Here is a 22639-nt window from a genome sequence, read left to right on the forward strand (position 1 = left end):
TTTATTGTAATAGAATTCTCTATTAGGAGAGACATTGGAGAAGAGGTTTCAGAATCAGGAACGACTGACTATCACACATAGGTTGTGTGACCCTGGGCAAGCCACTTAACATAGTGCCCAAAGAAGCTATTTAATAATAATAGCTAATATTTATATGTGTTCCCTAAGTGCCAGCATATGCCTAAGCATTTTATCATTATTTTCTCATTTGATCCTCAAAATAACCCTGGCAGGTAAGTGCTATTATTATCATCCCATTTCATAATGAGGAAACTAAGCAACAAAAGGGCCAAACAGGCAGGACAGATTTGAATTCATATTTTTTATTTAAGGCACAGGGCTCTATCTCCTGTGCCACCTAGTTGCCGCTAACTAGTTTATTTTTAGGAACTCTATAGCTTGATAAAACCCGTCCTCCAAAAAAGAAAATTTGTTTTTTTGATTTATATTACTATGTATACTCACTCTCCAGTTGCAAATTATAATCCCTCCCTATCTTACTAGAAAGTCTTCATTACTGAAATAATTCATCACCTGTTGACCAAGTAGCATCTCTGCATTTATTTAAGCTGGTCCTCAGACGGCAGACACGCAGTTAATTGCCAAAGCTATTTTGGAGGACTTTCTAGCTTGTTAGGCCCTATCATAATTTGCATTTTGCAGACACAAACTCAAATACCTAGAGTCCTTCCCCCACTCATAGACATACTACAATGAGGTATCAATATAGGAAATTAGTGGAAATGTTCATCTATTACATTAACTTAATCACATTTGCAATCTGGAGCTGCTAATATACTTATTTGATTCCTTAGTGACTTATTTAAGAAAGTTGATAGGAACTGATCTTGCAAAAATTATTTTATTACATTTTCTCTCATACTGCCCATGGAGACATAATTGAGTTAGGTTCATGTCACAAGTGAAATTAGGTGAATAATCTTGGTTCCATTCCATTTAGTTAAAAGGATTATGAACATTTTAAGACATAAATAGACTTTTTTAGATGAATAATAAAGCCCTTGTGAGATCCCAGCCATTCAAAGCTCCGCCACTTCTTGTCTCTGAATGGGGATTTGCAACAGACTTTTGTTACAGGCTCATTTTATGATTTTACAAAATAAATCAAGTCCAATTTTCTTAGCAAAGATACTATTTTAGAGAGGTATTGTGATAAAGTGGAAAGGATACTGGTCTTTTAGAAAGAAGACTTAGGTTCAAATCCTGATGTTTACTAGGTTTTACTAAGAGAAAAATCACCTTTTCTGAGCCTCAATTTCCTGATATGTAAAATGGGAACAACATTATTTGCACCAATGTGCAACTTGTGAGAAAAGGGCTCCATTAACCTTAAAGCACTACATCAATAATAGTTACAATTATTTCCATTGCATTTCTAACTATTCACAATATTTTAATCTATTCTTTCATTTTTAAATATTCTCAAATTATTAAGCTAATATTATGTATCTAATTAGAACATAGGAGGAATAAATTCTAGGTTTTGACTCTGGCTCTTCATTTCTTTTCCACTAACATACATTGTTGTTGTTAATACTTTTATCTGGCCCAAATTTTTTTTACAGACACATTTAAAATATTTTAATTTTAATAAACATACAAAAAGAGTATTTTTCAATACAAAGTAGAGCATAAAAGGCATAAAGAAAATATAATATTTTCTTTTTTAAAGGTATATTATAAATTCAATTCATTACTTGCAAAACTGTCTTGTCTATGAATTTTTCTGAATTACCTTATGTATTTGTCTTTGTACTTTTTAAAATGTTTCAATGTTATGACAAGTAGACAGATTTCTGGAAAATTTGGAAATTTTTACATAAGTTGATTCAAAGTAAAATGAGCAGAACCAAGAGAACATTGTACATAGTTATAGTAATACTAAGTAACAATCAGCTATGATTGATGCTCTTCTCAACAATTTAATGATCAAAGATAATTCTAAAAGATTTATGATAGAAATGTTATCCACATCTAGAGAGGATCCTGATGAAGTCTGAATGCAGATCAAAGCATATTATTTTTACCCTTTGGTAGATTTTCCTTTTTTCTGTTTTTTTTCACAATATGATCAATATGTAAATATATTTTACTTGATTACACATATATAAACTATATCCAGTTGCTTATTATCTTAGGAATGAGGGAAAGGAGGAAAGGGGAGGAAGAGAGGGAGAAAATATGGAACTCAACATATTATTTAAAAAATGAATGTTGGAAAAATGTTTATTTTAATCATCAAATCACATCAAATGTTTCAGTGTTCACTCAGGTCCAGTGTAATATTTTGGGCATAGCTGACCATCAATAAATATTTGTTGGATTTAAATTTTAATTCAGCTCATCAGCTTTTGAAAAGTCTTCCTTTTCCTCTGTCTATTCAGTTGTTTGTTGGAACTATTCTTGTTATTTATTCTTAATTGAAATCCTCATTATTACTACTATCAATCAAACAGCACCTATTTGGTATTAGATACTTAATAGTGTCAAATTTGGATGAAATTCTAATTTATCAGTCAAAAAGAAATTCTATGTATAAAAATTTTTGTCCTGTAAATTATAAACAACATACAATAAAAGGCAACCCTAGATGCCAATCCTTATGTTTGGATTTGATTATGAATTAGGGTGTTTTTCATCTTCAACTTAACATAGGTGATCAACAGCACTTGTTATGCTTTTTCTTAACTTATTGTTCCTTTATCAGAGAAATATGTAACAGCAAGAGAATATAGGTTAGTAAGGGGTAAGGAATGACAGATGTACAGCATATTATACCTGTCCATGTCAGGAAAAAGCAAAAGAAGAATCCATTGGCTGGATTCTCTATGACAGATTCATGGAAAGATATGGAAAAAAAAACCACATCCAGGGTAAGCAAGCGTAGATGAGTTGGGATCTATATGTAAAAGGAACATCCAAATTAATGAGCTCATAGATTCATTTGAGTGTTGAACATTGATTATTTATATTGAAGAAAACTAAACATAATACAATATGGCTTCAAAATAAAATGGGAAAAATCACAATATTTTGACTGTATTAAGTTTCTACTCCCTAATACTTGACAGAAAATTACATTTGAAACAATTTTGATCCCAAACTCTAATAGATTTTATTTTATCAGGTCAGATTTTAAGTTTTAAAGTATTTTCATCTAACCTATCTATGGAACATAAATTTGAAGTGAACTCAGCTGTTCATGACTGATAAATTGTTTTAGACAAAAATCTCTTTCTGCTTTTACTTTCTGCTATAAACATTGCACTGGGGAGTTGTACTTGGTGATCACCAGTATCTAGATCTCAAATACTTCTCTGCTTCTATACTGGCTGTAACAACTCTCTTACTCCTCCTTTTTATTCTCTGTATTTTCACCTAAAATTATACTGCCTTAGAGAATGGGGCTTGCACTTTTTTTTTGGTAAGGCAGTTGGATTAAGTGATTTACCTATGATCACACAGCTAGTAAATGTTAAGGATTTGAATTCAGTTCCACCTGACTCCAGGGCCAGTGCTCTATCCATTGTGCAATCTAGCTGCCCCACTACTTTTGTAGTGCTCATGGTAGAGTGGTTAATACTGTGCTGTTTCATATTAGACACTTAAATGTTTTTGATAATAAAGAAGACGAATGATTATAGCCTTGTGTCCTTCTACTTAATTATTAACCTGCTAATCTCTGAAACTTTTTTCTGATTCTCTGTTCCAAGAATAATCCAGTATTATTCTTTAAGGAATGTTCTTCAGGGTATTTCCAAACATAGCTGTATGTAATGAATCAAATACATAGATTCTAATCTTTTTTTGGTAAATATTTTCAAATATATTATTCTTAATTTATACATTTCCTTTCCCCCCTCCAGGGTGAACAGGGACAAAAGGGAGATCCAGGACAAGATGGCATTCATGGAAAAGATGTAAGTCTAACTCCAGATATTTTTACAAATATGATCTGTTTACATTGATATTTGATATGTTTCTAATATCTTTGAGCTTTGGTAACCTAAAGGTCATAAGATTATAGATTAAATATTAGAAAGACTCTACAGTTTTTCTCATTTAGTCTCTTCGCTGTTTTATAGATGAAACCTCCCAAAATTAGTTTGCCCATGGTCACACAAGTAAGGAGGCAGACACAAGTTATCCACATCCTAGTTTAGTGCTCTTAACACTATGAATCAATTATCCAACAATAAATCTAAAGCATGAGTGCAATTATCCATATAATTCAACAAAAGCCCTATTTTGGGAAGAGGTATTTGAATTAGTTACATAATTGTTTCACATTTATTGGTATGATTTGACTTTGGATGTTAGGTCTTAAAGTAAACATTACACAAGTGAAATGGTCATATCATATTCCTTTTTGAACTAATGACTTTGAAAATCCAGAGTTAAAATAAAATCAATAATGTGGGGTTTTTTTTTAACAATTAGAAAGTACACAATAAAACAAAGCTTTGATTTACTGACCAGGTATTATTATTATGCAATACAAAAATAAGTTTTCTTTATAGCCTTTGGTTTTACTTAACATTCTTTAACTAATAAATAAATGCCAACCATCCTGATGTATGTCTTGGCACTGGACCAATATGACTCCAGAGGAGAAAATAAGACTGGTGAGTTTTCATAGGCATTCTTCACTTAAATCAATTCACTTTAATGTCATGCCATCACCTCCATGATATTGTAGTCCTCTTCAAGGACAAACAATAATGAGTAAATGATTATTTTGAGAATGTGACTTTCAAGAGTAGAAAAGTTTCTAATAATTGTGAGAAGTTCAGTGAAGTAAAATGCAAAAAAAAAAAAAAAAAAAAAAGTTTGCTACTTTGGAGCAAGGGTTCCCAAATTCAAGATCTTGCTTTGTTCTTTATTACTTGTATGACCTTAGGCAAGAAACTTTAGCCAAAGAAACCCTTGCTATGGACCAGGTGCTACGATCATTGTTACGAATAAGTAGAGAAAAGTACAATAGTTCTTCGTTTATATTAGTTATCTCTAAGGAAAGAGACAACATTTGTATTTCATATAGATATATATATACATATAATACCCCCAGGATGAATTGATCTGAGATCCAGCTGTGAACTTTTAGAGCAAGAGGAGTGTAAAATTAGTGTTTTGAGATTTTGGAGATGAGTTTCTGACATCCCATGAATCCTCCTTGCTGACTGCTTTGTTAAATTGGTTGCTGGTGAGTTTTACATGTGTTTTTTTATTCTCTATACATCCTTGAAATTTTTTAAACAATTATTTATTTTGTTCTGAATTTAAGAAATAAAGCAAGCATTTTTGCAACATAGCAGAATAGAAAAAAAGACAATTGAACATGAAATTTCAAATTATTATGTACAACTCGTTATTCCTTTTAAATATATAATAAAGTTGTCATGTAAGTTTTTTTCCTTCCTTTTTTTCTTCCCTCTTTTCTACTACCCCAGGGATAGTTCCTTATTGAGCATTATTTCTACCTGAGGGTATTGGAATATGATTTTAACAATAGGACACTTTGTTAAACCATCTGGTTCTGAGTGATCCATTGTATATCAGATGCTGAAGAATGACTTTGATGATTCAGATATAGACAGACAGACAGATAGATAGATAGATAGATATTGTATATCTGAAAGTCATTTGCATTGAAGTGATCATTGAACATATGAAAGAGAAGAGGGCACTGGACAGGGTTTTAGGTTAGTTATATCCACAGTTAGTGGGCATTAATGCTGAAAAGGGGACTGAGAAACAACAGATATTTCCCTGAGTCTTAATTTTTGATTCATAAAGAGATCTTTAAGGTCTCTTCTATCTTTGAATCTACTATCCTGTGATTGTAAGGTACTCTTCTGTAATGTGACTAAACTGAAACAAATGTCTATTCTGAAGAAAAAATAAGAAAAAGATATCTTACAAGTTCACAAAGGCAAAATGGTGCAAAGGAAATGACATAAGATTTGGCATCAGAGGACCTGGGTGCAGAACTCAACTCTCTTAATGATAGCTTCTTTAATCTTTGGGAATTCACTTAAGCTCAGTTTCCCCATTTTCTAACACAACCACATAGAGTATAGTCATACAAGCATTTCAACATGATCAAGAAAAGCTTTGTTCTTGTTAGTCCTTTCTCTATTTCTCTGTCTCCTGTACTGATGCCCTCTGGTGAAACCTTTGGTCACTATATCTTTATTTTAATGCTTAATATCCAGAGACATCTATAAAATGAAGGTGGGCTAGATGACCCTAAGATTCCTTCTAGTTCTAAGGCTAAGAGCTTGTACAATTTAGAGGAATAAATTTTTTTAAGAGTATGATTAAAGAAAAAATAAAAGTCAGGAGGTAAGGAACTACAACACTTGCATAAATTTAGCAATTAGGGTAACATTCCATTGCAATTTTGGAGAGAGAGTATTATATCATAAAACATTAGAAATTTCAAGATATTCTTTAGAACAGAATTTTTAAATTTTGCACACATATATGTTTGTGCATGTGCACTTGTGAGTGATGGCCCTTTTGGCAGGCTTGTGAAATTTATGGATTTTATTGGAATAAAGTTCTTAAATGCATAAGATAAAATATGTGGGATTACAAATTATGTTGAAATACAGTTGTCAAAATATACATTTTTGAGATATAAGTTCACAAACCAGAGCGTAATAACTACTGATTTAAAACATATCAATCAAAAAGTATTTGGGGTGGAAGAGAAAGATGCTGCTATGTTCTTTTAGATAATGTCAGATGACAAAGTAACTACAAGGTGTTTATCTACTATAAAATTAGATATTTCCTCTATATTTGGTAGAGAACCAGCATGGAAAGCAAAAGCTATCTGTTTGTGGGCAAGTAAAGGCCTGTGTGTCTTCCAGAAGTGTCAGTGAAACCTATGCCTTAATAAATTTGGGTGCTGAGAATAATATGTGAAATGATGAGTCAATGCAAAGCTTTATTGCAAGCAGTGAAGAGCAGGGGGTAAGGAGAGAGGAAAAAGGGATCTCAAATACAACATGGGCATATATACTCATAGAGCATAACCCATGAGGGCAGTATCACTTTGGGGAACACAGAGAGATGGATCCAGCAGGAAGTTGGTCTTCCAAAGTACTCTTCTGAGGGTGAAGTTCTTATTCTCTGATTTTATGCCCCCCCCTTAAAGTTGACTGTGTTTCATATAAGGAGTCAAGGCAAAATAATATTTTGGGAGTTTATTATCAGAGAGAAAAAACAAAAAAAGAACTGATGGTAGACAAAATATCATTTGAGGTACACACCTGTACTAACCTTTGAAAAATATTACTATTAGTATTTTTCCATGAAAATGTTCTATAAGCTTATAGTATCATTTAAGGAGAAACCACAATGGTGGTATCAAGACCACCAGGCTTAATCTTATAACGAAGAAGTTTAAATGATTTTTTAATTCCACCCATACATGGCTATTTACCTTATCAAATAATATTTTGATCAAAGGTTCATCCAACCTCTACTTAATGGGGAACCTTCTATTTTTTGAAGCAGTCTTCTTTGGAGTGCAAATTATTTTGAAGTTTTTCCCAACATTAAACCTTAATTTGTCTCCATGAAGCTTCTAACCATTGCTCCCAGTCCCACTCTCTGTGACCAAATAGAACATATCTTCCACACCACATCCCTTTTAAACTTTGAAGACAACTGTCCTCCAAGTATTTTCTCCTATTAAGCTTACATCCACAGTTGTTTCCAAAAAACTCTTAGGACACAGATGCAAGGCCTTTTGACATTTTGGTTGTGCTCTTCTGGAATCTCTCCATTTTGTCAATATCCTTAAAACTTGATACCCGGAATTAAATATACTCCAGTTGTGATCTTATGAGGGCTATCCATTTTCTTCCTGAAACTTATACCTGTCCAATGTATCCCAAGTTCACACAAACTTTTTTGATAAACACATCATACTGTTGACTCACATTGAGCTTGAATCCACTGAAATGCCAAGTTCTTTCTCACAGAAATGATTATTTATAAACCCTACCTTTCCTACACTGTATTTTTGAGGTTGTTTCCAAGTATAGGATTTCACGTTTACCCATATTGGATATTATGCTAATATGCTCAGTCCAGTGATCTTGGCTATAAAGATCTTTTAAATACTAATTCTGCCATGTAATTTATCAGTTATCTCTTCCAACTTGATGTCATCTGTAAACATAATGAATATTCTAAAAAGTTGTTAAACAGCACTGAGGCAAGCACAAGTGCCTGGGATACCATACTAGAGATCTATCACCAGATTGACATTGAATTATTTTAAAATGTATTTTATTATTAAGGCATTGAATTTTTAATCACTATTCTTTTAATTCCTGCCATTAAACGAGTTCAAAATCCATTTCATTGTAATACTATCTATCCTATATCTCTACATGTCTTCCAGAAAACTGTTTTTATCAAATGTTCTGCTAAAATCTAGATAGGATCTATGCCCTTTTCTTGTTCTACTAGTTTAACAGTACTGTTAAGGGAAGATATAAGCTTAGTGTAGTATGACCTGTTTGTTTGGGTTTTGGGGGGATTTTTTTGCTGAGACAATTAGGGTTAAATGACTTGCCCAGGGTCACACAGCTAGGAAGTGTTAAGTGTCTGAGGCTAGATTTGAACTCAGGTTTTCCTGACTTCAGGTCTGGTACTCTATTAACTGTACCACTTAGCTGCTTCTTATGACCTGTTTTTAAAGAGGTTATGTGGGTTCTGTAACCACTGTTTCCTTTGATAGCTGTTTATTATCTTTTTTAGTAGAATTTCATATGATTTTCCAAGAATCAAGATTAAATCAACTGGATTATTATTTGCAGACTTTTTTAAATGAGAAAAATATTTTCCCTTCTCTACATCTACAGTTTATTTTCCATTCTTCATGATCTTAAAAATATCACTGTAAGTCACCATTCACATCTGCCAGTTCTTTCAGTCCCCAAGAATTTAGTTCATCTGGGTTACCTGGCAAATGTATCAAGTGCAGAAAGCTACTCAGTTGGTATCTCAATAATTAACTTGAGTATTAACTTTCTTTTAGCTATTTTAGCTATATATAACTGTTCTTTTAGCTATTGTGAAATGTCATTCACCTTGACTGTAAAAGAAGAATTTGAGAATGAGTTCTATCTTATCTGTTGTCAGTTTTCATCATCCCATCCATTCCAAATGGCAATCAATTCCATCACATCTTTGAACTTCCTCTTGGCTTCAATAGCTTAGAAAACCCTTTTTGTTGGGTTCATATTACAAATTTAATATTTCTTACTTGTGTGATTTTAAATTTGTCATAATCTCTCTGAGCATCAGTTTCTTCTTCTATAAAAATAATGAAATTTGACTAAGTCATCTATAAGGTTCCCTCCAGTTCTAAATCTATTATCTACTTTATCATCCTTAGCTTTCCTTACCAGCATCAGTTCATTCTAAATTTTGGCAAACCAGATATTTTTTAACAGTAATATGTCTTACTTATATTCATTATTACCTACTTTTTATTCCACATTTGTATGAATCTTTTTTTAAATCTAAGTTAGTTGGTGATTTCCCTGTGCATTCATTCCCTGTGCAAAAGAAAATTCGTATTTCCCCCTCATTATTTAAATTCTTTCTCTTTCTGCCTTTTGCTATGAGAGTTTCCCATCACTCTTGGCCTAACTTGCCTTATATAATTTTAGATGATATTAGAAGAAGCTATCCTTCTTCTGAACATTTTGGAATTTGCTTTCTAAAAATCAGAGGTGCTTGTCAGATTATGCCCTTATTTCCTTTTTCTCCATTACAAACTCTAGAAGGGAATGGTCACTTCTTCCTATTATATTCCTATTATGGTACTCCAGCAACCATTTCTTTCTTGTTGGTGTAGATCCTTGTTGTTCCTTCATTCTTTGAATGATGAAATTATCAGTAAGGTAAGTCAAGAAGATTTTAACTGCCCTACTTTTGCAGAGAGAGTTCCAGCAAATGTGTGGATAATTGGAGTCCCTAGTGCCTTCTAGATCATGATTATGTGCCAGTTTTGAAATCTCTTTTCCAAACCCCTCATCTCTTTCAGTTTCTGTTTAATCTATAGTATATTTTGATGACAAAATCAATTGTTTCTTCCTCCATTTTCTCTCATTCAAAAACTCTTTGTTGTGCTTTCCCTATCTCTGCCTTTTATGTTTCCTTACCAACAATATACTCCCATCTTCCTTTCAAATAAGGTCTCACATACTTACTAGATATGTGAGTTTGGGCAAGTCATTTTATCTTGTTTGACCCACTTTATTCATCTGTAGAATGAGCTAGAGAAGGAAATGTCAAACCATTCCAGTATCTTTGCCAAGAAAATCCTAAATGTGGTTATGAAGAGTCAGACTTTACTGAAAAATGACTGAACAACATTTAGTCATGAATTTTACTTCTGGCCCCTTTTTGATTTTTTTTTCTCCTTTCAATATTTCTGGATAGCTCAAATTCTATTTTTGTTACTTAATTTTATCTATCTTCTATGATATTTAGGCAATTTTTCCTCTCTCCAAAGCTGTTTTGCTTTTAATTCCTTTTGAATATTTTTCCAAGATATAAAGAAAATGCATTTCTATCAGTCTTTGTTATTATATTGGTTCTGGTAGGGAATCTATTATATCTAGATTTAGAGCCATTGTCCACAAATCCAAAACTTCTGCTTAGATATCACCTTTTTATCCGCTGCTCACTTCCCATTTTGTTTTTCTCTCCTCTGATTCCCTTGTCCTGAGTGGATAGCAGTGAGGAAAACAATCTTTGCTATTGTAGCCTTCAGTTTCCTGACCAAGATTTAATAATTTTTGTCAATACTTTTTAGATTCTTTCCGGCAGTGTTATTTGTACCACTTCTGGTGATGTAAATCATCCAGAAGTGGGTAGCACTTATTATTTTGATAAGTGCTAGGAAGTTCAGATATGTCTTGCATTCATGCTGTCAAAGGACAGCTAGAAGTTCTTTATTGTTATTATCAGGCTGACAAATAGCTGCCTTAGTACTGGTGAGCAGGGAATCATTAACTACCACTATTCTTAACTTCTTTCTCTAACCCTTGCTGCATGTTCTCTCACCTATTAGCTTTTATGGCTTTATTGTAGAATTACTTGGAGTAAAGCAGCTGCTTTCTCTTCGCGGAACAGCTTAGTTCCTATATCAGTTATGACTATTTTTGCACATCTTTTATCTTTTATACTAGACTATAGATTCATTAAGGACAGAGAAGGTTATTTATATTTGAATCTACCTCAGCGTCATCATAGAATCTTTCAAAAAGTCAGTAATCAGTACATCTTTTTTCTACTTAAATAAACCAAATTTCTATAATTTAGGAAACAATAAGTGATAACAATTCCTAAAGGCAGACTCTCATTGTTCAGCCTTTTTGGCTGAATAAGGTATATTAGGTATAGTTTTGACTTTTTTGTTTTTTTCAAAATGCATTTTAATAGGCATTTAAATATGTCATTAAGTCAATTTTATTGTAGAGTAACATGAAATAAATTATTTCCATCAAAGAAATGTTGAGAAATCAAAAAAACTGAGATCACTCTAGATACAATAATGAATTCCATTTCATTATTAATGGACATCATTGCTTTTCAGAAAATTCAAGTAAGCTACTATGGATTAAGTTAACTATACAAATCATCACATTTAGTTTCATTTTTCATACCATTATTAGTCCCTTTAAAATTCATTCCTTTGCCCAACTGATGTTTCTGAAATAATCATGTTAATCTGTTGATACCATTTTAATCTATACTACTGAATACAGAAAAATTAAAAATACATGAAATCAAAGCTTTCCCCTACTGGCAGCTGCTATTATATTGCTGTGGAATATGAGTCAAGAAAATTAACCATTTTGAACAAACAGCTTAAATTATTTTCCTATATTCTGATCTTTTATAAAATATACCACTTTCCCAATCCCAAAAGATTAATATCATATTCTAATTACCATTTAGATTCCAAATAGAATATAACCATTCCTTTCTCTATGAGATCACAGTGCTCCTTGACATAAAAAGTTAATTGTTGTGTTGTTTTTTAAGAATCCTCACATATGTAAATTGTATGAAAAAATGTGATTGTAGATATCTACTTTTATCAGGACTAAATCTTCTATTTGCTTCTAAGTCTGTTCTATTTTCCTCTTTATACTTTATGATCAACCTTGTGCTTCTTTCCCACCCTTTTGGCCCTTTCCATATCAACACTCATTAACTACTGATAATAATATTTATTTGGCATCATAAGAAAGATACAAATAGAAGAACATTACCAATCTATTGGGGGGGGCACTAGGCGGAATAGTAGGTACAGTGCTGGACTTGGATTCTGGAAGACTCATCTTTCTGAGTTAAAAATCTGACTTCATATATTTAATATCCATGTAATCCTGGACAAGTTACTTATCCCTCTTTGCCTCAGTTTGATTGTCTTTAAAATGAGCTGGAAAATGATGCAAACCAATCAAGTATCCCTGCCAAGAAAACCTCAAATGGGGTCACAAAGAGTTAGACACACAAAGGATATAAACAGACAATTTTCAGAGGATGAAATTGAAACTATTACCACTCATATGAAAGAGTGTTCCAAATCATTATTGATCAGAGAAATGCAAATTAAGACAACTCTGAGATACCAGTACACACCTGTCAGATTGCCTAAGATGACAGGAAAAAATAATGATGAATGTTGGAGGGGATGCGGGAAAACAGGGACACTGATGCATTGTTGGTGGAGTTGTGAACGAATCCAACCATTCTGGAGAGCAATCTGGAATTATGCCCAAAAAGTTATCAAATTGTACATACCCTTTGACCCAGCAGTGTTTCTATTGGGCTTATATCCCAAAGAAATACTAAAGAAGGGAAAGGGACCTGTATGTGCCAAAATGTTTGTGGCAGCCCTGTTTGTAGTGGCTAGAAACTGGAAAATGAATGGATGCCCATCAATTGGAGAATGGCTGGGTAAATTGTGGTATATGAATGTGATGGAATATTATTGTTCTGTAAGAAATGGCCAGCAGGATGAATACAGAGAGGACTGGCGAGACTTACATGATCTGATGCTAAGTGAAATGAGCAGAACTAAGAGATCATTATACACTTCAACAATGATATTGTATGAGGACATATTTTGATGGAAGTGGATTTCTTTGACAAAGAGACCTGAGTTTCAATTGATAAATGACAGACAGAAGCAGCTACACCCTAAGAAAGAACACTGGGAAACGAATGTGAACTATCTGCATTTTTGTTTTTTTTCCCGGGTTATTTATACCTTCTGAATCCAATTCTCCCTGTGCAACAAGAGAACTGTTCGGTTCTGCAAACATATATTGTATCTAGGATATACTGCAACATATCCAACATATATAGGACTGCTTGCCATCTAGGGGAGGGGGTGGAGGGAGGGAGGGGAAAAATCAGAACAGAAATGAATGCAAGGGATAATGTTGTTAAAAAAATTACCCTGGCATGGATTCTGTCAATATAAAGTAATTATTAAATAAAAATTAAAAAAAAAAAACAAAGAGTTAGACACAAATGAAAAATGACTGAACTATAACTGATCTGTTTCTCAGACCCAATTATGGTGCCCAAATCAATCAATAAACTGATAATTATTAAGCATCTATTATGTATCAACACCGTTTTTCTCTATCATAGAAAAAAATTGGTCTAATAGACCAAAAAAAGGATGCACTGACAAATATAATTTTCTCTTTAATTTTATTACATGGGAACTAAAAACAAGTTATAATAAAAATACCCATTAAAATGAACACAGACTATGAAACAGAAATTTTACTAACACTCTCATTTAGTTGGATCAGGAAGTAACTCCTGAATATGTTATAGAGGAAAGATGTTATATTAAATGTTTACCTGGAACAATAACATCCACAATAACAACATGTGACCCTTAAATTCATCAAGAATTGTTGCAAACCGGGTAGGTTATTTGAGTAACTCTTAAGTTATTTAGATCTAGCTACTGATGAATCTCCTTTAGCGGTCAAATTATTTGAAATTGCACTGCATTCTATTGGGCAGGAATTAAGGATCATATTTTACCAGTTATCACTTCATTTGAATACATGCATCTACTTCAGTAGCTTTGTTGTTTGCACTAATTGGTACCTAATTGAATTTGCTTCTTGTGTTTAGGAGCTAATAGTAACAGAACATTTTTGGATCTCTCCAGTATAATTTAAACTACTTAAATAGCCATTCCTTACTTTTCATATTTGAATTCCCAGTGCCTCACATTATATCTGTCTGTGAAGGAAACACTTCATAAATGCTTTAGGGATGTTAGTCAGAAGCTATGATTGACTGACTAATGCAGGTATTTCAGTGAGAGATCAACCATTTTGGTCAAAGAGCCTGAATTATTTTTTCCATCTTGTGATCTTTAACAAAATGTAGTACAAAATAGCTACTTTCCCAAATTCAAAACATTAATATAGTCTAACCACTATTTGAATTCTGAGAAGAACACCAGCAATACACTCAAATGCTTGTTGAGTTATCCATTGAATCCCATTTTACTTGGGAATTATAGGGCTAAGCATGGACAAAATTCAGTTCTCTTAATTCAAAGCATTTCTGCCCTTTTCTTGATAATGACAAATGAGAGACAGAGAAGTAGAGATTTTTCTGAGGGAGTGTTATTGATGAAACAAATAAACCCTTGTATCTGTAAAAAATAGAGATTTCTAAGGAGTGCTAGCTATGTCATTGAAGGAATCTGCACATCCTTGCATCTGTAAGAACATGGCCAGGAGCAATGAAAGGACTCTGTGCCCATGAAATAGTTGCCAGCTGCCCATTGCCAAAACACATGTTTCATAAAGGGAAATAGGAAAACCCCTGTTTTCAATAATGTGATTCTGAAAAAGAATAATCATCTACAAAAGCCACTGAGATTTGGATTTCTTCTGAATAGCATTAAGCTTGGTACCAATAGCAAAAGTGGCTATTGAAAGTAAATTACAACAACTGCGATTTCACATTTATTATCATGCTTTGAGGTTTGCAAAACTATTTCATAACTACTATATGAAGTAGGTGGTCTAGAAGAAAATGCTATGGTAAACCCACTTTTTAAAAATTCTCACAAAATGTGTACTGGCATTAGTTGAGAGGACTTTTTGGGAATGGTCTCTAATCCAGAATATTCCCTCTGAGTAATGTTTGGGAATGGAGAAAGTTTTTCTCTAAATGCTAAAAAGCAGAAACACATGAAGAAAATAAACTAAACTAAAAAATTTCTAAATTGATTATGACTATTGTTCACATGACTCATGGTATAGCTGAAAGAACTATCCTAGGATCAAATGTCCTAGGTTCACATTCCTATTTCTATCATTAACTTCTTGAGCAATCTTGGTTAATACATATAATTTCTCTGGACTTCTCAATTTCCTGACCTGTAAAATATATGGATTAAACTATATGGCCTTTAAGCTAGCTCTAAATTTTATCATCCAGATGATACATGTCAATCATCATGAATTTTGCCTAAATTATATAAGCATTTGGGCAAATAGACAGAATCTCAAAGTATGATTTCAGCTATTTTCTAATATATGTCTATGTATTTAGAGAATGCTTTGTATCTTTATAAATATGAAAAGATTTTCTGTGTATCATTTGAATCTTTCTGAGAATGTGGGTAGGATGGAGTACTATTTCTAGAATCCCAAACCTACATTATTTTTAATCCACATTACAACAATATAGGACTTTTCCCCTGGATTTTAATAAGCTCAGAGACAGGAATGAATGAGAAATCAAAATGTTCTATTGGTATGGAAAAAAGGAAATATAATGATGGGCTATGAGGATGAAGGGCAACTGATTTTCTCAGCATTTCATTCTGTAACTCAGTCACTTTTGCTGTCTCCCTTAATTGGGATATCTGCACATTTTTCTCTTATTCTTTGGCCCCAATAGTCTTCAATGAAGAAAATGCATACTTTTTTAAGTCACAATAACTAATTGCAGGAATGTCATGGTTTTCTTTCTCAGATGTTCAGAATATTTTGTGACCATCTTTGAGCACAAGAATTGTATTAAAAAGAATTTTCTAGGACTCTGGAGGTGAGGGAGAACACTGAACTTTGACAATAAAACATAAATTCTTCAAACACTGTGGTTTTCCTTATGGATTTTTTTTTCACTCATCTTTCCTTAAGAATGTCAAAATGTATAAGGAAGAACTGTAGCTAATGAATCTTGTCTAGGAAAGTAGTCATAAAACACAAATTATCCATAGCCAATTTGAGCCTTAGTTTTATCTATGCTTTTTGAATCCTTAGAGTATTGTTAAGTCTGCACCTACCTCAAGCAGGGTCATTTCAATTCTCTAATTTTCTTTTTTTCCCCTCCCAATTCATCACTGGTTTCTATGTTGAGTGACTCCAGGTGCTGGCATTTGGCATTATTCATTCACCTGGAATTTGCAGGGCAGTAATAGCTAAAGCCCTCTGGCTAGCACAGTATGGTGCATAGATCTATATGCTACATTGTGTGATTTTCCAAGTATTTCTTTTATTCCATTATTGTCCCTTTCCAGCCTATAGTGTAATATTAAGGATGAAGAAAAATTCTTTTTCCTATTTATCACAGACTCAGTGTGTGTCTATCCACCTCTGTTTGTTTACCCCATGAATGCATTCAGCCATGGTACTGATCTCCTTCAGTGAAATCTATTGTTATATCTCTGAAAGCTGTCATTTCTGAGCCAGATCAACTGAATACCTATTAAAATGCCCCAAAGCCTGGAAAAATGCATGAAAATATTCATCTGATAGATTTTCAGTGTTTTATGTTGCTACATTTGATATCTTTGCAAATCCAAGTAAGGAAGGCAAAGGTAGATAGGGCTTAAAGACATGGCAGCTTAAAAAAAAAAAAATCTAAATCAGGAAAGTGATTTTTTTTGCTTCCATTTTGAGGATTGTGAGAGAGTGAATCTTTCTCCCCCCTCTTCCCTACCCCCTCCGTACTCTGGTTTCTAGATAGAACTGCAAAAAAAGCTTTTGATTTAACTCTTGAATTTTTGGCAAGCTTAATAAAGGCCAAATCAAAGCTAAATCAGGGGTATTTACAGCATCCACAAATTTAATCTAAAGTGGATACTTAAAAGCTCATATAGTTCTAAATGATGTGCTTCCAGATGGTGAATTAATGTAATTTTAGCAGGAAGTGAAGTTGCACAAATATGCAGTATTTGGATCACTCACTGATTTAATGTTTCTGTCCCCACCATAGCCCAGATGTTTCCGATCATTTTAGTACCAGTTGTCTCTACCTCTCCCCTTGCTGTGAACTGAGAAATCAAGTTTGGGAATTTAGTCAATTTTGATTTATTTCGTTACTAATTGTGTTAATAATGATAGTTTGCTATATGTTATTTACGAAGATCCTCTCCTTTTGTACAGGGTTTGAAAGGTGACTTGGGGCCTCCAGGTCCACGCGGTCAGAAAGGAGAAAAGGTATTGTATTTCCCCAAAGAAATGTTGAAAATAAATAAATGAAAATCTTTGCCCTAATCCCTTTCCCCTCTTCTCTTCAGCAATTAATTTTCATTAGGAGTGTATTAACTATCGAATGAATCCTAAAATTTACCAATAGCTTTTAAAAATGCACAAACAAGAAATATTTCTGGATCATTTTCATATTTCTCTGAAAACAATTAACATGCTAGTTCTCACTCACTATCAACTCATGTTGGTTTACAACAGGGTCATCCCCTCAGCTTGCTTGACAGCAGTAGCTGTTATATCATCACACTAGGTGAAACCTCCCAAGGCAACTGTGGGAACAGTGCCAGTAGCAATGAGGTGTGTGTCTGAAGGTGAAGCAGGTGGTTGTCAGGGGGAGATAACTAACTTTGCTCCGCAGATTGCTCGCTCCATTTATCCCCACTCTTCCTCATTAACTATCCTGTAATGGCATATTGGCAATGACTTTGAAAGAAGAATAAAGAAAAATTTTAAAGCAAGCATTAAACTGAGCAAGGTCATTGGTCTCAACTTTTTAGACAGTAGCCATTTAACAGTTTTCTGATGATAAAAGAATATTTCTGTATCCTATCTTCTATTCTCACCGTTGTTTCTTTCTAGAGTCCATGAGTTCTTCCTTGTTAAAAGATGAATAACTTTAAAATTGTGTTCCCAAAAGCTGATTTTAGAGTATTTGATGTCTTTTAACTACATCTGGGAAGTTGCTGTTTTACAAGGTCCAAAAGTGAATACTACATGCAGCCAAGTTCTGTTATTCCGAATTTGGGGATATCATATACCAACTTACCATTTCTCTTTTTGAATTACTTTGCCCAAATTATGGCCAAGGCTGAACAATGATATCTGTTTCTCCAATGTCTACTATTTCAATGCTCTAATAATTATAATGAGAGCACTGAAGATTAAAATAAGTTTGCTAATGTATTCTTGAGGTTAATAAAATTCATCCTTTGCTATTTCAATTTAAGCGACCCATCTTTCAGATACTAAGGATATTCAAATATTTAAATGATTGTCAAATGAGAAGTCCCTCCAGTGAGTTAGATTGCAACCCATCTAGTTTTCAGAAACTTCACACAAATTCCACATATTTCTTTAGTTCACTAGATATACCTGGTTATCTGAATTTACTCAAAAGTCAATGAAACAAGTTCAGTATTTGTAATTTCTATAGATTTATAAAGCTGCCTGCCCTGATATTCTTTAGAAGAAGCAGCAGGCCACATATTTGCAGCTGGGAGGCATGAAGTGGGTGGAGCCACTTATTATTTCTGCTGATCCTAATACTAACTTTGCATCAGGAAAATTATCTGCTGCTGTGACATTTCCCAGCTGCCCTGTTGGCAAGCCACCAGACTTGAAAAGATATTCATTCTAATTTTGGATTAGCAGACAAAAGATTAGAAAATTAGATTATTTTGGTTGCTTTGAAACCTGTCTTTCTGCTGTAAAAAGCATGTGGGTGTGAAAGGTGATTTTTATATAGTGGGAGGGAATAGGAACATAATACAATTTTCATACTATACAGTACTTTGTTGAGATGAGATTCTGTTTTTCATAACTGCAAAATTGATATTATATATGGTTATTGGTTCCAACTATTTAGGAGAATAAAAAATGTAAATAAAAAAGTTGGCAATTGATTTCCCCCTCTTTTCTTTGTTTTAGGGAGAAATAGGACCTCCAGGACCACCAACCTTAATCGTAAGTAATTGTAAAAATCAAAATACAAATTTTAAAAATAAATATTTTTCACCAAACTTTATCCATACTACAATACTAATATACTTGGAACTAAAAATCATAATTTTAGAGGAAATAACTTTATCAATAAAGTCAACAAATGCCCAAAGGAGACAGAACTTTCCCATAGTCACAAAGTTTGTTGGATGGTACCAGCACAGGTGTTAAAACTCACAGATTGTAATTCTCAATTCACTGCTTTACCTCTTACATGCTATACTATAGAGATTATTTTTATAAGATTTTATGATTTTACTATAATTTAAAAACACATTTAATGCAGCATATACAAATGGAAGCATCATAGTTTACCTTTACTGGCACAAAAATAAGTTTTACAGAAATAAAGATTTCCAAAAGTGAACGAAAACCTTTTAAACTATCTGATTGTTGCTTAGAATTCTAAGATATTTTGTGGTATTTTTTTTTTTTTGGCAAAAAGTGATTTTTAAAATTCTTTTTATTATTTTTTAACTTAAAGTTTTTTTATTTTCAAATCATATGCATAGATGGTTTTTCAACATCCACCCCTGCTAAATAAACCCTGTGTTCCAATTTTTTTCTCCCTCCCTTCCCCCCACTCTCTCCCCTAGATGGCAAGGAATCCAATATATGTTAAACACATGCAATTCTTCTATACATGTTTTTAACATTTGCAAATCAATATACAAAGCTGTAGCATTTTGCAAAGTAATTTATGAGAAAACAGATAATGAATCTATAATGGAATTATTTTAGAATTAAGTAGTCCATTATTTATTTGTTAACTGTGGAATCATAACTATAAAATATTTTTGGGAGTACTTTTTATATTATAGACTTTCTGGATCTTTAAAAGTTAACATTTAGTTTAAAATTATTGGTCTATGAATTACTTATTCTGCCTGATTATATTCTGCCTAGTTATAAAAGCAAATGACAATTGTTTGAATCAAAAAAATTTTTTAAGATCAATTGTAGCTATAATTTTCTGATGCTGACATTACTTATTTATTCATTCAGTTTATAAAAATGGTGCCCTCTAGGTGAAAATATTCAATTTAAAACAGTCAATTAATATACATAGAAAGAGCAGCAGCATTTAATAGCACATATTAAATATTTTAAATTATCAGTTTTAAAGTGCCAGCCCATCAGGGAAGATCAAGTTAAAAGACTGTCTTGTACTATTGTGAACTGGGACTCTGTCCCATCAGGAAAGGGCAGGAATTCCAAGGACTAATAAATGATCCTGTGACTTTGACAGAATTCATATTTCTGTTCTAAAGACCCATTGTGGGCTACATTCATTAATATATGAATTAATATAGTCTTTACAACCTCTCTGACATGAATGGCATGTATTTTTATTCATAGAGAGACTGTGTTGAAAATATGTAATGTACCTAGGGATACTAAACAAATGAAGCTTTGGGACTTTAAGCTTTGGTTTTAGAGCAGGCAATACAAACAATCCATTTAAGAAATCACTTTGGATGTTTGAAGTTATTTGAAGTTTTTGAAACTTCAAATTATTTGAAGTTAACTTTTGAAAATGTTTTAGTATTCAAATTTAAAATTATTATAGGGCCACTTTCTTGTTCAGTGCTATTTTCAAATTATTAAAATAGAATTTTCCCACTATAGATATGATAAATTCTAAGACAAAGTTAAGCTAGAACCTGGCTAGAAATCAAAAGAATGGTCTGTTATTATAATTCTAACACAAACAGAACAAGAAATATACATGCTGAAAAGTTCCATACATGTCTATATATACATGTCTGAAAAGCTGTTAAGCTTTCAACTGTAGTCCTTGGGACTGGAGTTTCAGTTATGGTCATGCTTATCTGTTAAGATTTTTACCCTGTTCCTCAAATCCTTTAAGCTCTCCATGGCATTTGTGCACTACATTGTCATAGTAAAAGGGTTTTGTTGTTCACATAAAGAAGAAATAAACATTCTCATTTAACAAGCACCTTATCCCATAGCCTAGAAATGTTACTGAAGCACCTACATTAAGGAAAGGATTTTTTGCAAATGCATATCATTCTGATGTCTACAACAGCTGGGATAAGCTTGTAAAACAAGAATTAGATGATTTGATCTGAATACCTTATTTTAAGACCTTCCTCAAGGATTTGATGAGTGCTACTGAAACTCAGGTAACAAAGTACATGTATGAAGTCATTTTATTAAAAAAAATGAAAAAAAAACTCTAATTAATCCCTATAAGTGTCTCTTATGGGCACTTTCTGTGGCATAGTGATACAGGTCAAAATAGGCATCAAAAAATCACATTTATCTTAAAACTTTCCAACCTTTTCCCTACAGAACTTTCTCCAACTATCCCATAGCATTCATGAATCTTTATATAACAGGTAGATTTTAAGAGAGAATCTGGGAGATTGATCTACTGTATGAATGCCATGATAGTTTAGATAGAAGCAATGCTCTAATAAAAGCTAATGTTTTGTGCTTCTTTCATATTACTCTAATTGTAGCATTTATATTATTTTTCTCCTGACATTTAAAAAGCCATCAGCAGACATAATAAATTTCAATTCCATGACTTGCTTTCTATCGATTTTATTTTGTTTCTTCAATAAATTTCTATTGATGTATTTTTTTTTGACATCACCAACTTTCCCCCCATTATTCCCTAGAACTATTCAAAAGCAATCAATCAACTAGCATCTCTTAACTACTACGCACCAGGTGCTTTTGTCTAATCCCCTTGCAGACTCATTTCATATAATATATATGGGAAAAAAAAGAATGTGAAAGAAAATTAGCAAAGCTGATCAATATTTTGATAAAGTCTAAAAATATGTACAATGTCTACACAGTGGTTTTAAAATCTTAATTCTCCATAAATATAGTATGCTTTTACTTAATAACTTAAAATTGTTCTATGTCTGTGTCAATAGGTTTCCTGTTCAATAAAGTTCTAGCATTTTATCATTTTTTTTTTTTTGGTCAGGATACTGAACTGAGGCTCCTGGAGAAAGACAGGGATTGTTGCTGAAATGACATAGTTGGCTAACTTTCCCTCTGTCTCTCTCCCTTGTTCCCTCTTTGGCATCTATAGCTTAAGCCAGTGCATGTCCTGTCAGAGTAGTGACAGATGAAGGAAGGTAATGTAGCCATCTCTTTTATAAAGTATATAAAAAGTATTCCGCTTGACACCTGATCTCTTGCTTTTAGTTCTCAGGAAAATGACTGTCCATCTATGTTCCTTTGGCTCTGTCCTTTTGGGGAATAATAAAGTACTCATCCAGATGGCACCAAATGTTTATATAGAAGCCAAGGGTTAAGTCAGT

The 22639-nt window shown here is 32.9% G+C and overlaps 1 protein-coding gene across 1 annotated transcript in view; it reads left to right on the plus strand.

Moving 5' to 3' along the window:
* The window catches only part of COL19A1 (collagen type XIX alpha 1 chain), a 347108-nt gene that overhangs the window by 121623 nt on the left and 202846 nt on the right, over nt 1-22639 (plus strand). The window contains exons 10-13 of the mRNA XM_051996709.1: nt 3888-3941; nt 17511-17564; nt 17814-17912; nt 19263-19298. Coding sequence (XP_051852669.1) covers nt 3888-3941; nt 17511-17564; nt 17814-17912; nt 19263-19298 — 243 coding nt within the window. The remainder of the gene's footprint in view (nt 1-3887; nt 3942-17510; nt 17565-17813; nt 17913-19262; nt 19299-22639) is intronic.

Source organism: Antechinus flavipes, chromosome 4 (genome assembly GCF_016432865.1).
Source record: "Antechinus flavipes isolate AdamAnt ecotype Samford, QLD, Australia chromosome 4, AdamAnt_v2, whole genome shotgun sequence".
NCBI classification, from domain to species: Eukaryota; Metazoa; Chordata; class Mammalia; order Dasyuromorphia; family Dasyuridae; genus Antechinus; species Antechinus flavipes.